General features: G+C 37.3%; 3 gene segments (V, D, J or C); 2 read left to right on the top strand and 1 right to left on the bottom strand.

Annotated features, from left to right (window-relative positions):
• Window positions 1-702: 702 nt before the first annotated feature.
• On the top strand, window positions 703-5,406 carry LOC137200184 (immunoglobulin lambda constant 6-like). The segment is given in 2 exon segments: window positions 703-757; window positions 4,760-5,406. Coding segments are annotated over 2 exon segments (378 nt in total).
• A 3,535-nt stretch (window positions 5,407-8,941) lies between these two features.
• LOC137200183 (immunoglobulin lambda constant 6-like) lies at window positions 8,942-9,641 on the top strand. The segment is given in 1 exon segment: window positions 8,942-9,641. A coding segment is annotated over 1 exon segment (405 nt).
• A 564-nt stretch (window positions 9,642-10,205) lies between these two features.
• LOC137200182 (Ig kappa chain V region BS-5-like) lies at window positions 10,206-13,628 on the bottom strand. The segment is given in 3 exon segments: window positions 10,206-10,432; window positions 12,664-12,768; window positions 13,571-13,628. Coding segments are annotated over 3 exon segments (390 nt in total).
• Between the last annotated feature and the right edge of the window lie 45 nt (window positions 13,629-13,673).

The raw sequence follows: 13,673 nt of genomic DNA, 5'->3' as shown, positions 1-13,673 counted from the left end.
ATTCAGTTTTCTCTCACTAATCTTACTCATATTCTGATGCATTGCCATTATGTTTCAATATAACCATTTTTTAATCAGTCAAACATGTAACCAATAAAATAAAACTGAATATTATAGTAAATCACTATCTTTGTGTGTATTTTGTGATATATTATTCATGAGAAATGCATATTCATGCCAGTATTATACCTCATCTTTCCAACATGCTTCACTTCAACATCACTTCAGGTTTCTATTCATTATTTTATAGTATGTGTAACAATATAATATGAAATATAAAGTATAACATATTTATCATTTCTGAATCAAAAACTTTTTTAGATGAAACTGTTACAGTAGATTGTTTTGTGCTGCTGAATGTAAAACTATTGGTGGAAATATTGTTGAATTTTGTTGCTGTCAGAGGATATATTCTTACAACAACTCTGTTCTTGAAATGATGTGAAATAATGATGAAGATTTAACTTAAAAACTGCAGGTTGGAAAATGTCTTTCAGTTTGTTTCAGTCTAATTTGGGTTCATTGTGGTTCTGCTTGATGACTCTTGTGTGTCAGAGTCACAGTGTTGTGTTCACTCGACCAGTTATCCTCATCACAGTCTCTTCATCAACCCTCTGCAGCTGCAGCAGGCCGTTTTCACTTCAGTCAAACTGAAGGAGGTTTTTGTACGACTCTAAATCACTGTGTGAACGTGCCATCACCATGGGCACCAAGACAGTAGTAATCTCCAGCATCTTCAGCCTGAACACCACTGATGGTCAGAGTGTAACCAGAACCAGATCTACTGCCACTGAATCGAGATGGAGTTCCTGAGTTTAGAGTTGATGCGTAATATATTAGAAGTTTGGGAGCTTGTCCAGGTTTCTGAAGGTACCAACTGAGATCAGCACCAATATCTGAACTCCCTGTGGCGCTGATGGTCACCGTCCCTCCAAGACTAACAGACTTGAATTTGTCAGTCTGAGTCAGAAAATTGTTGGCAGAAGACTCTGAAATGAGAAATGAAAAATCTTAAAGAGTAAATATTATAGCCAATAGCCAATGGAGAAGCAGTTCAGGTTGTGATCGGAGAGAAAAATAGAAAAGACATTTAAGCAAAAGTAAAAGGGAGAACACAGACTGGATTTGCACCAAAACATTTTCAGAATCTCTCACCCTGACTCAGAAAACCCAACATGACCAGCAGAGTTATTGGCGACATCATCCTGATGCAGTTTTCAGTGTGAGTGCATGAAAGCAGTTCAGACTCTCTGTGACACAAGAACTTAAACTCTGAGGAGCAGTGATGCATGAAAGTCATGCAAAATACATTTAAGAAGGCAAACACACACCTGTTGTTGTGAAACAGAAAGAGCAGAAGTGAGGAGGAGTGAGAGATCAATCTCTACAGAGGATCATTCTAATTCAAAGTTCATCCAGAAAACATTGACTTTATTTTTGTTGTTAGCACAAAGGCAGGAATTTAAACCCATTTTATCTCACTTTAGGGCCTGCTCAGTGTTTTAGGTGACCAACTCTTTCCCTTCACACTTAACAGGTGTCTACTTTAATTAAAGTATGTTATATTGTATATTTGGTATTTGATTTATCTGAAAAGTTGAGTAATAAGTTGAAGTTGATTGTTTGGTGTGCAGGATCTTAGACAGCCACTAAATGTTCTGTTTGGGCTGCTGTTTGTGTTAATAAAATGATACTGTTAGCATAAATAATGTTTTAACAACCCTGTTAATAGAAGGATGAGTTTCAATGAGATAAGAGAAGAACATTATTAGAAAATGTTGGACTACATCCTGTGAGACAAGATGTGAGTAAACAACATGTTGTTGATTGATGTTTACAAAAAAAAATCTCAAAGGAATAGTTTGACATCTTGGGAAATACAGTTATTTGATTTCTTGCCGAGAGGTAGATGAGAAGATCGACACCACTTTTTTATTTGTACATAAATATGGAGCTATGGCTCCTGTTTAGCTTAGCATTACAAATGTAAATAGGGAGAAACAGCTAGCTGGTCTGTAGGTAACAAAATCTGCTTATAAAACCTCCAAAGCTCACTAATTAATATCTGGCTTGTTTAATATTAACAAAAGCCAAAGTTTCTGCTGGTTGTCTGGCAACATCACATAAACCCCTGTTAAACCACAACTTGTCTTGTTTTTTCAATTTGTTTTTTGGGGGATTAAACAGGCAACATATAACATGTTAATTAATGAGCTTTAGAGGTACTGGTGGGCAGATTTTGTTGCCTTCAGACAGAGCCAGGCTAGCTGTTTCCCTCTGTTTCCAGCTGTTATGCTAAGCTAAGCTAACTAGCTCCTGGCTCTTGCTTTGTCTTTAACTGACAGATATGAGAGTTTGTATCAGTCAACTAGACAATGAATCAGCAGATATCTGAGAATGTCCAGTGAATAATGTTTTCAAGTGACAAACAACACGTTGATGTGTGTCTAAGTTTCTAGATTGTGGAAAATTTTCAGTTTTTTTTTTTTTTTCACAACTTCTGATATCACTGTATGTGGAAAATGAACATCATGATGGTTAGTTTCAATGTCAGTTTCACACTTTTTGACATGGAATAAAAGGAAGATATTTAAAAATATAAAATATGCCAATATATTCATGTGTACATGTTGTTTGTGATTGGTACAGTTTGTGCTTGGTGAGGTTACTGTCAGCTCTGTGTTCAGTGGTCTGTGTCAGAGTCTCTTCCTCTTCAGCAGCTGCAGTCGGTTCCTGCTGTAACAGCTCAGTGTCTCTGCAGTCTGACTGAGGGAGGTTTTTGTACGACTACAAATCACTGTGTGAACACATCAGCACTGTTTATATAGTGTCCACTCTGACAGTAGTAAACTGCTGCATCTTCAGTCTGAACTCCGCTGATAGTCAAAGAGAAGTCAGCGCTGCTTCCACTGCCACTAAACCGAGCTGGTGTTCCTGATTCACGTTTGCTTGCAAGTCTTATTAGGAGTTTTGTAGTCTGTCCAGATTTCTGTTGATACCAGGACATAGCATCTCCATCACTATATCTATAAACAGCCTGGCTGGTTTTACAGGTCAGAGTGACAGTGGATCCTGGAGTAGATGTCACTACTGGAGGTTGAGTCACAGTCACCTGACCGCTGCATCCTGCAGACAGAAACAAATCTTTCATTTATCAGCAGAAATTAATGACAGAAAAGGAAACACATCATGTTTGAAATGTTGCTGAGTGAATGAACCTGTAAAACAGCAGCAGGCCAGCGTCCAGATGAGGATGGTGATGAGAGTCATGGTGGTTGTGCTTTCTGCTGTGTTGACTGACAGATCTGAGTCCTGCAGTGTTGAACTCACAGGACTATAAACCTTCTCAGTTCACTGGAGGATCAGCTGACGATGCAAAGCCTCCTCTCTATGGAAATGATTTCTCTGCTCTCAACAGACTGAAGGCAACGTGGGACACAAAATCAGGAGAAATACTGTTTGGATTTACACCATCTATGATCTTAATGGAAAATTATATTTATAGAAGTGCAGTTGAGGATTTAAGGATAAGTTTGTGTCGACTGTGATTGGTATGATGTGTCTGTTTTTCTATTTATACGTATTACCATATATAAATTATATATTTCAGTTTTGCTTAATATAAGTTTATAAATCATTATTATTATTACGCATCATGTTCATTTAACTATGTATCAACTGATTAAATTGTGAAACAAACGACTTTGTTACAAGGAGACTGTAATCGGTTTTCTGTCATGTGTAGAAAAATTAAAGAAAAATTAAAGAAATAGTCTTGTTTTATATAATAATTTCGATCTATATTATTAAAAAAGTGTTGTAGATTCAATAAAGTATCATTTTTTCTTTGTTGTTTTAAAAAGCAGAGTTTTTTCAGTGGATAGATGCTTGTTCACAGTGTAGGAGGTTTTTGTACGGCCACTTAATGAGTTTGTACCACTGTGGTCCACTTTTGGTGGAGGAACCAAACTCATCGTTGACTGTAAGTACCAGAGATTTATTACTTTTTATATATAGCATTTATAACTTTTATCAAATGTTAAATGAGAAGGTGATCAACTTCAGTGTTTGCATGTTTTTAAAAAAGTGAATTTTGTTATTAATCAAACAAGGCTGATCTCACAATCTGAGAAGAAACTTTGCAGAGATCAAAATTCACTCAGTATTTAAGATAATACATTTTTGGATAAAAAAGATAAACATACATTTTCTAATATACTATTTTTACGATGACTTTTAACTTTTATTTAACTTTTAAATATTATCTGCATTCAAATGTTTGACAACAATATTTGGGGGAAGAAAAATAAAGATTTATCTACGAAACATCAGTAGTTTTTTGGGTTTTTTTTTAAATTCACTTATTTTGATCATCCAAACTGTTTTTAAAATCTATTGTTGTTTACCGCTAATATGATTTTATCAGTTAATGCAGCTCAGCTTTGTGTTCACGGTTCATTTATTTCACATGTAGTGAAAAGGAAGTGAAAGAGACAGATGACAAAGTTTTAACTGTATTCACATGAGTGTTTCACTTCTGTCAGTTTAAACACAAGAAAATGAATTATTCACTGTCTCACATTATGAAACAGATATGAAGATGTCATCAATAATTATTATCAATGAACCTTTTTCACTGCATTGAACTCATGTGTCTGATGGTCTGATTCTTAGTGTATGAGTGCAACAGCAGCACAAGCTCTAAAGTTTTCCGTCTTTGTCTTTTCTCCCCCCTCTCCTCCCCCTCTCTCTCCTCCAGTGGGTGTGGTGCGGCCCACCCTGACCGTCCTCCCCCCCTCCAGAGAGCAGCTGCAGCAGGGCAGTGCCACACTGGTGTGTCTGTCCAGCGGGGGTTTCCCCTCAGCCTGGAGGCTGGACTGGAAGGTGGGGGGCAGCAGCAGCTCCTCAGGGGTGTCACACGGCTCGGAGGTCCTGGGGAGGGACGGCCACTACAGCCGGAGCAGCACCCTGAGCCTCTCTGCAGACCAGTGGAAGAAGGCGGGCTCAGTGAGCTGTGAGGCCAGTCTGAGTGGACAGACCCCTGTCACTCAAACCCTGGACCCTGACCGCTGCTCAGAGTAGAGCTTCAGCAACACTTCCTGTCTGGAAATGATGCTTCTTTTTCTTTGCTAGAGATCTTGATGAAGCTACAGATCTTCTCTGTTCAGCTGTTTCTGCAAGTTTCACATCTCTCTACTCACTGTTTTAATGTGCATGTTGCTTTCTAATACTGATCTTCCTTATATTCTGCGTTATGTTCATTACTTTTCAAATGAAACTTAATATTCTTAGTTTCATTCCAAGACAAATTATTCATACATGTAAAGTGTGAAATGAACATTGAACCATCATTAAATAAAACTGTTGATTATAATGAGTCAGTGTCAGTATTTCTTTTATAATATATTCGCCATGAAAAATACCTTCTTAATCATGCCAGTATCATTATACTTGACATTATAATACCTAATAGTATAGGAGATGGTTGACTTTTATTACTTTGTGACATTTGAATGTGTATTCATATCAAATTGTAAAATGTTGAATAATTAAATGGAAAGCTTTATTTCATTTTGGGAAGTAGTTGTATTATTTTCTGCAGCTATTAGTAGAGAAACCTTCAAATAGTTGTTGCTATCGATGGCTACACTCTAACAAGGGTTTCATATTTCCAGCTAACTCATAAAGAGATGGACTTAACGGTCAAGAATAAGTTTAAACTGTAAATGAAAAAGTTTAAGTTTGTTTCAGTTTGATTTAACAAGGACAGAAGTCTCGGTTGCCTGGCAACATCACAGTGAAGACGAGATTCCAGGAAGTCACTGCATGCAACTAGATCACATAAAAACATGTAAAATTGCTGCTTGTCCTTTTTGTAATTTCCTTTTTTTCTTCTTTTTTTTTTTACATACTAAACAAACAACATATAACATGTTAATTAATGAGCTTTAGAGATACTGGGGGGCAGATTCTGTTACTTTACCTACAGAGCCAGGATAGCTGTTTCCCCTGTTTCCAGTGGTTATACAAAGTTAACTACTGGGTCTTGCTTCATCATTAACTGCCAGATATAAGAGTGTTATCGGGCGACAAGAAAGTGTTAAAGCATATTTCTGAAAATTTCTAATGTATTTTTTTAAGTGATTGTATGCTGCCACCACATATAAAGGGCAGCTTCTGTTATTTGGCAAAGGAAAATCTTAAAGAGATGTTAATGAAGCAGGTCAGCAGGCAGGAGCTTGTGCAAAAAAATGTGATGTTTATTATAAAAATTTCAATGAGAGAGAGGTGAGAATGAACCCCAAGAAATTCAACAAAATCTCAATGTCATTTACTACAGAACAGTTTCATCCTTCCTACCTCAACTTGACAAAGGGCAATCACTCACGTGCAGCTAATGATGCACACCTGTTGTCACTATCACTGATTAAACACACATCTGCCCTACCATCACAAAACACGCTTAAAAGAAATCACAGCAGGACTGAAGCCCTTCAACAAAATATAATGTGAATCACAAACTACTCAACTGAAACCCGTAATCCATTATTTGTGTAACATGACTGATAAATTAACAGAAACATTGGACTGGGATTAATGATTTAATACACAAATCACTGGCAATGTTGAGAACTAAGGCTCAGTGAAAACGGAGAGGAGCAACATTTTCACAGTGATAAATAAGATGTTAATGTGCATTTAGGCTTGCAGTTTGTGGAAAACATTCAGAATTGTTTTCTTTTTTGTTTGTTTTGGGGGGTTTTTGCAACTTCTATCATTACTGTCTGTGGAATCATGGAATGTCACTTGTCATTAAAATGTTAGTTTTACACTTTTTGACATGGAATAACAATGAAAGTATATTAAACTAAAAAGTATGCACGTATATTCATGTTAATATGTTGTTTGTGATTGGTACAGTTTGTGCTTGGTGAGGTTACTGTCAGCTCTGTGTTCAGTGGTCTGTGTCAGAGTCTCTTCCTCTTCAGCAGCTGCAGTCGGTTCCTGCTGTAACAGCTCAGTGTCTCTGCAGTCTGACTGAGGGAGGTTTTTGTACGACTACAAATCACTGTGTGAACACTCCACCACTATGGTAACTCTGACAGTAGTAAACTGCTGCATCTTCAGTCTGAACTCCACTGATGGTCAAAGAGAAGTCAGAGCTGCTTCCACTGCCACTAAACCGAGCTGGTGTTCCTGATTCACGTGTGCTTGCATATTTTATTAGGAGTTTTGGAGTCTGTCCAGATTTCTGTTGATACCAGAACATAGCATCATCTCCATCACTATATCTAAGAACAGCCTGGCTGGTTTTACAGGTCAGAGTGGCAGTGGATCCTGGAGTAGATGTCACTACTGAAGGTTGAGTCACAGTCACCTGACCGCTGCATCCTGCAGACAGAAACAAATCTTTCATTTATCAGCAGAAATAAATGACAGAAAAGGAAACACATCATGTTTGAAATGTTACTGAGTGAATGAACCTGTAAAACAGCAGCAGGCCAGCGTCCAGATGAGGATGGTGATGAGAGTCATGGTGGTTGTGCTTTCTGCTGTGTTGACTGACAGATCTGAGTCCTGCAGTGTTGAACTCACAGGACTATAAACCTTCTCAGTTCACTGGAGGATCAGCTGATGATGCAAAGCCTCCTCTCTATGGAAATGATTTCTCTGCTCTCAACAGACTGAAGGCAACGTGGGACACAAAATCAGGAGAAATACTGTTTGGATTTACATCATCTATGATCTTAATGGAAAATTATATTTATAGAAGTGCAGTTGAGGATTTATGGAAAAGTTTGTGTCGACTGTGGTTGGTTTGATATTTCTATTTGTTTACGTTTAATTGACTTACAAGGTTTATTGTAGATAAATAATATATTTCATTTCTGATTAATATGAGATTGTAAATCTATATTATTAAAAAGCATCATCTTAATTTAAACAATGTATAACTGTTAACGAATATGAATTGTGATGATTGTAACAAGTAGACTGTAATCCTTTTTCTGTCAGATGTAGAAAAGTAAAGAATTATTTAAGAAATAATCTTGTTTCATACAATAATTTCAATCTATATTATTAAAAAAGTGTTGTAAATTCAATAAAGTATAATTTTTTCTTTGTTATTTTAAAAAGCAGAGTTTTTTCAGTGGATAGATGCTTGTTCACAGTGCAGGAGGTTTTTGTACGGCCACTTAATGAGTTTGTATCACTGTGGAGGACTTTTGGTGGAGGAACCAAACTCATCGTTGACTGTAAGTACCAGAGATTTATTACTTTTTATAATATATAGCATTTATACCTTTTATCAAATATTTCATGACACTGTGATTAAGTTCAGTGTTTGCATGATTTTCTGTTTTTTGTTATTAATCAAACAAGGCTGATCTCACAATCTGAGAAGAAACTTTGCAGAGATCAAAATTCACTCAGTATTTAAGATAATACATTTTTGGATAAAAAAGATAAACATACATTTTCTAATATATTATTTTTACGATGACTTTTAACTTTTATTTAACTTTTAAATATTATCTGCATTCAAATGTTTGACAACAATATTTGGGGGAAAAAAAGCAAAGATTTATCTACGAAACATCAGTTGTTTTTTTTTTTTTTTTTTTAAATCACTTATTTTGATCATCCAAACTGTTTTTAAAATCTATTGTTGTTTACCGCTAATATGATTTTATCAGTTAATGCAGCTCAGCTTTGTGTTCACGGTTCATTTATTTCACATTAGTAGTGAAAAGGAAGTGAAAGAGACAGATGACAAAGTTTTAACTGTATTCACATGAGTGTTTCACTTCTGTCAGTTTAAACACAAGAAAATGAATTATTCACTGTCTCACATTATGAAACAGCTATGAAGATGTCATCAATAATTATCAATGAACCTTTTTCACTGCATTGAACTCATGTGTCTGATTCTTAGTGTATGAGTGCAACAGCAGCACAAGCTCTAAAGTTTTCCGTCTTTGTCTTTTCTCCCCCCTCTCCTCCCCCTCTCTCTCCTCCAGTGGGTGTGGTGCGGCCCACCCTGACCGTCCTCCCCCCCTCCAGAGAGCAGCTGCAGCAGGGCAGTGCCACACTGGTGTGTCTGTCCAGCGGGGGCTTCCCCTCAGCCTGGAGGCTGGACTGGAAGGTGGGGGGCAGCAGCAGCTCCTCAGGGGTGTCACACGGCTCGGAGGTCCTGGGGAGGGACGGCCACTACAGCCGGAGCAGCACCCTGAGCCTCTCTGCAGACCAGTGGAGGAAGGTGGGCTCAGTGAGCTGTGAGGCCAGTCTGAGTGGACAGACCCCTGTCACTCAAACCCTGGACCCTGACCGCTGCTCAGAGTAGAGCTTCAGCAACACTTCCTGTCTGGAAATGATGCTTCTTTTTCTTTGCTAGAGATCTTGATGAAGCTACAGATCTTCTCTGTTCAGCTGTTTCTGCAAGTTTCACATCTCTCTACTCAGTGTTTTAATGTGCATGTTGCTTTCTAATACTGATCTTCCTTATATTCTGCTTTATGTTCATTACTTTTCAAATGAAACTTAATATTCTGAGTTTCACTCCAAGACAAATTATTCATACATTCAAAATGTGGAATGAACATTGAACCATTATTCAATAAAACTGTTGATTATAATGAGTCAGTGTGTTTGTATTTCTTTTAAAATCAATTTGTTATGAAAATAGCTTCTTGATCATCCAAATAACATCATTCCTGATGTTATAATACTGTATATCTAATAGTACAAGAGATGGTTGCTTTTTTATTAACTAGTGACATTAATTTTGAGTATGAAATCATTTGGAATTTTAAAATGTGGAATAATAAATTGGAAAGCTTTATTTCCTTTTGGGCTGTAGTTGTATTATTTTGTTCTGCATTAGTGGAAAATCTGTCAAATATTTGTTTCTATTGGTGGCTATACTCTAACAAGAGCTAAATGTTTCCAGCTTACTCATAAAGATATTGAATAAACTGACAAGAACTGAAGTTTTAACTGTAAATGTAAGAGGGTCTTTCAGTATGTGTCAGTTTTATTTGGGTTCATTGTGGTTCTGCTTGATGACTCTTGTGTGTCAGAGTCACAGTGTTGTGTTCACTCGACCAGTTATCCTCATCACAGTCTCTTCATCAACCCTCTGCAGCTGCAGCAGGCCGTTTTCACTTCAGTCAAACTGAAGGAGGTTTTTGTACGACTCGAAATCACTGTGTGAACGCGTCATAACTATGTACGCCAAGACAGTAGTAATCTCCAACATCTTCAGCCTGAACACCACTGATGGTCAGAGTGTAGTCAGAACCAGATCTACTGCCACTGAATCGAGATGGAGTTCCTGAGTTTAGAGTTGATGCTGCATATATAAGAAGTTCGGGAGCTTGTCCAGGTTTCTGAAGGTACCAACTGAGATCAGCACCAATGTTTGAACTCCCTGTGGCGCTGATGGTCACCGTCCCTCCAAGACTAACAGACTTGAATTTGTCAGTCTGAGTCAGAAAATTGTTGGCAGAAGACTCTGAAATGAGAAATGAAAAATCTTTAAGAGTAAATATTATAGCCAATAGCCAATGGAGAAGCAGCTCAGGTTGTGATCGGAGAGAAAAATAGAAAAGACATTTAAGCAAAAGTAAAAGGGAGAACACAGACTGGATTTGCACCAAAACATTTTCAGATTCTCTCACCCTGACTCAGAAAACCCAACATGACCAGCAGAGTTATTGGCGACATCATCCTGATGCAGTTTTCAGTGTGAGTGCATGAAAACAGTTCAGACTCTCTGTGACACAAGAACTTAAACTCTGAGGAGCAGTGATGCATGAAAGTCATGCAAAATACATTTAAGAAGGCAAACACACACCTGTTGTTGTGAAACAGAAAGAGCAGAGGTGAGGAGGAGTGAGAGATCAACCTCTACAGAGGATCATTCTAATTCAAAGTTCTTCCAGAAAACATTGACTTTATCCTCTTTATTATGTTGTTTAGGTTGTATGGCGCCACCTGCTGGCAGATTGGATGAACACTTAACTCAGCATGATCTGACCCAACATTTGATTGATTTTGATTTCTCTGTTTTCACAATCATTTTTATTATTGTTGTTGTTAGCACAAAGGCAGGAATTTAAACCCATTTTATCTCACTTTAGGGCCTGCTCAGTGTTTTAAGTGACCAACTCTTTCCCTTCACATTTAACAGGTGTCTACTCTAATTAAAGTATGTTATATTGTATATTTGGTATTTGATTTATCTGAAAAGTTGAGTAATAAGTTGAAGTTGATTGTTTGGTGTGCAGGATCTTAGACAGCCACTAAATGTTCTGTTTGGGCTGCTGTTTGTGTTAATAAAATGATACTGTTAGCATAAATAATGTTTTAACAACCCTGTTAATAGGAGGATGAGTTTCAATGAGATAAGAGAAGAACATTATTAGAAAATGTTGGACTGCATCCTGTGAGACAAGATGTGAGTAAACAACATGTTGTTGATTGATGTTTACAGAAAAAATCCCAAAGGAATAGTTTGACATCTTGGGAAATACAGTTATTTGATTTCTTGCCGAGAGGTAGATGAGAAGATCGACACCCCTTTTTTATTTGTACATAAATATGGAGCTATGGCTCCTGGTTAGCTTAGCATTACAAGTGTAAATAGGGAGAAACAGCTAGCTTGTCTGTAGGTAACAAAATCTGCCTATAAAACCTCTAAGGCTCATTAATTAATATCTGGCTTGTTTAATATTAACAAAAGCCAAAGTTTCTGCTGGTTGTCTGGCAACATCACATAAACCCCTGTTAAACCACAACTTGTCTTGTTTTTTCAATTTATTTTTGGGGGATTAAACAGGCAACATATAACATGTTAATTAATGAGCTTTAGAGGTACTGGTGGGCAGATTTTGTTGCCTTCAGACAGAGCCAGGCTAGCTGTTTCCCTCTGTTTCCAGTTGTTATGCTAAGCTAAGCTAACTGGCTACTGGCTCTTGCTTTGTCTTTAACTGACAGATATGAGAGTTTGTATCAGTCAGCAAGACAGTGAATCAGCAAATATCTGAGAATGTCCAGTGAATAATGTTTTCAAGTGACAAACAACATGTTGATGTGTGTCTAAGTTTCTAGATTGTGGAAAATGTTCCGTTTTTTTTTTTTTTCACAACTTCTGATATCACTGTATGTGGAAAATGAACATCATGATGGTTAGTTTCAATGTCAGTTTCACACTTTTTGACATGGAATAAATGGAAGATATTTAAAAATATAAAATATGCCAATATATTCATGTGTACATGTTTGTGATTGGTACAGTTTGTGCTTGGTGAGGTTACTGTCAGCTCTGTGTTCAGTGGTCTGTGTCAGAGTCTCTTCCTCTTCAGCAGCTGCAGTCGGTTCCTGCTGTAACAGCTCAGTGTCTTTGCAGTCTGACTGAGGGAGGTTTTTGTACGACTACAAATCACTGTGTGAACACCGGCCCACTATGGAGACTCTGACAGTAGTAAACTGCTGCATCTTCAGTCTGAACTCCACTGATAGTCAAAGAGAAGTCAGAGCTGCTTCCACTGCCACTAAACCGAGCTGGTGTTCCTGATTCACGTTTGCTTGCAAGTCTTATTAGCAGTTTTGTAGTCTGTCCAGATTTCTGTTGATACCAGTGCATATGATCTCCATCACCATCTCTATAAACAGCCTGGCTGGTTTTACAGGCGAGAGTGACAGTGGATCCTGGAGTAGATGTCACTACTGGAGGTTGAGTCACAGTCACCTGACCGCTGCATCCTGCAGACAGAAACAAATCTTTCATTTATCAGCAGAAATTAATGACAGAAAAGGCAACACATCATGTTTGAAATGTTGCTGAGTGAATGAACCTGTAAAACAGCAGCAGGCCAGCGTCCAGATGAGGATGGTGATGAGAGTCATGGTGGTTGTGCTTTCTGCTGTGTTGACTGACAGATCTGAGTCCTGCAGTGTTGAACTCACAGGACTATAAACCTTCTCAGTTCACTGGAGGATCAGCTGACGATGCAAAGCCTCCTCTCTATGGAAATGATTTCTCTGCTCTCAACAGACTGAAGGCAACGTGGGACACAAAATCAGGAGAAATATTGTTTGGATTTACACCATCTATGATCTTAATGGAAAATTATATTTATAGAAGTGCAGTTGAGGATTTATGGAAAAGTTTGTGTCGACTGTGGTTGGTATGATGTGTCTGTTTGTCTACGTTTAATCGACTTACAGGGTTTATTGTAGATAAATAATATATTTCATTTCTGATTAATATGAGATTGTAAATCTATATTATTAAAAAAGTATCATGTTAATTTAACTATGTATTATTGTTAACGGATATGAAATTGTGATGACTGTAAAAAGTAGACTGTAATCCTTTTTCTGTCTGATGTAGAAAAGTAAAGAAAAATTAAATAAATAATCTTGTTTCATACAATAATTTCAATCTACATCATTAAAAAAGTGTTTTAGATTTGATAAAGTATAAGTGTTGCTCTGTAATTTTTAAAAAACAGAGTTTTTTAAGTGGATAGATGCTTGTTCACAGTGCAGGAGGTTTTTGTACGGCCACTTAATGAGTTTGTATCACTGTGGTACACTTTTGGTGGAGGAACCAAACTCATCATTAACTGTAAGTACCAGAGATTTCTCATTTCTACAACATAATA

The sequence above is a fragment of the Thunnus thynnus genome, chromosome 16 (assembly GCF_963924715.1).
Source record: "Thunnus thynnus chromosome 16, fThuThy2.1, whole genome shotgun sequence".
Classification (NCBI taxonomy): Eukaryota; Metazoa; Chordata; class Actinopteri; order Scombriformes; family Scombridae; genus Thunnus; species Thunnus thynnus.
The sequence above is the reverse complement of the archived record's forward strand: the minus strand, read 5'-3'. Positions and strand labels throughout refer to the sequence as shown.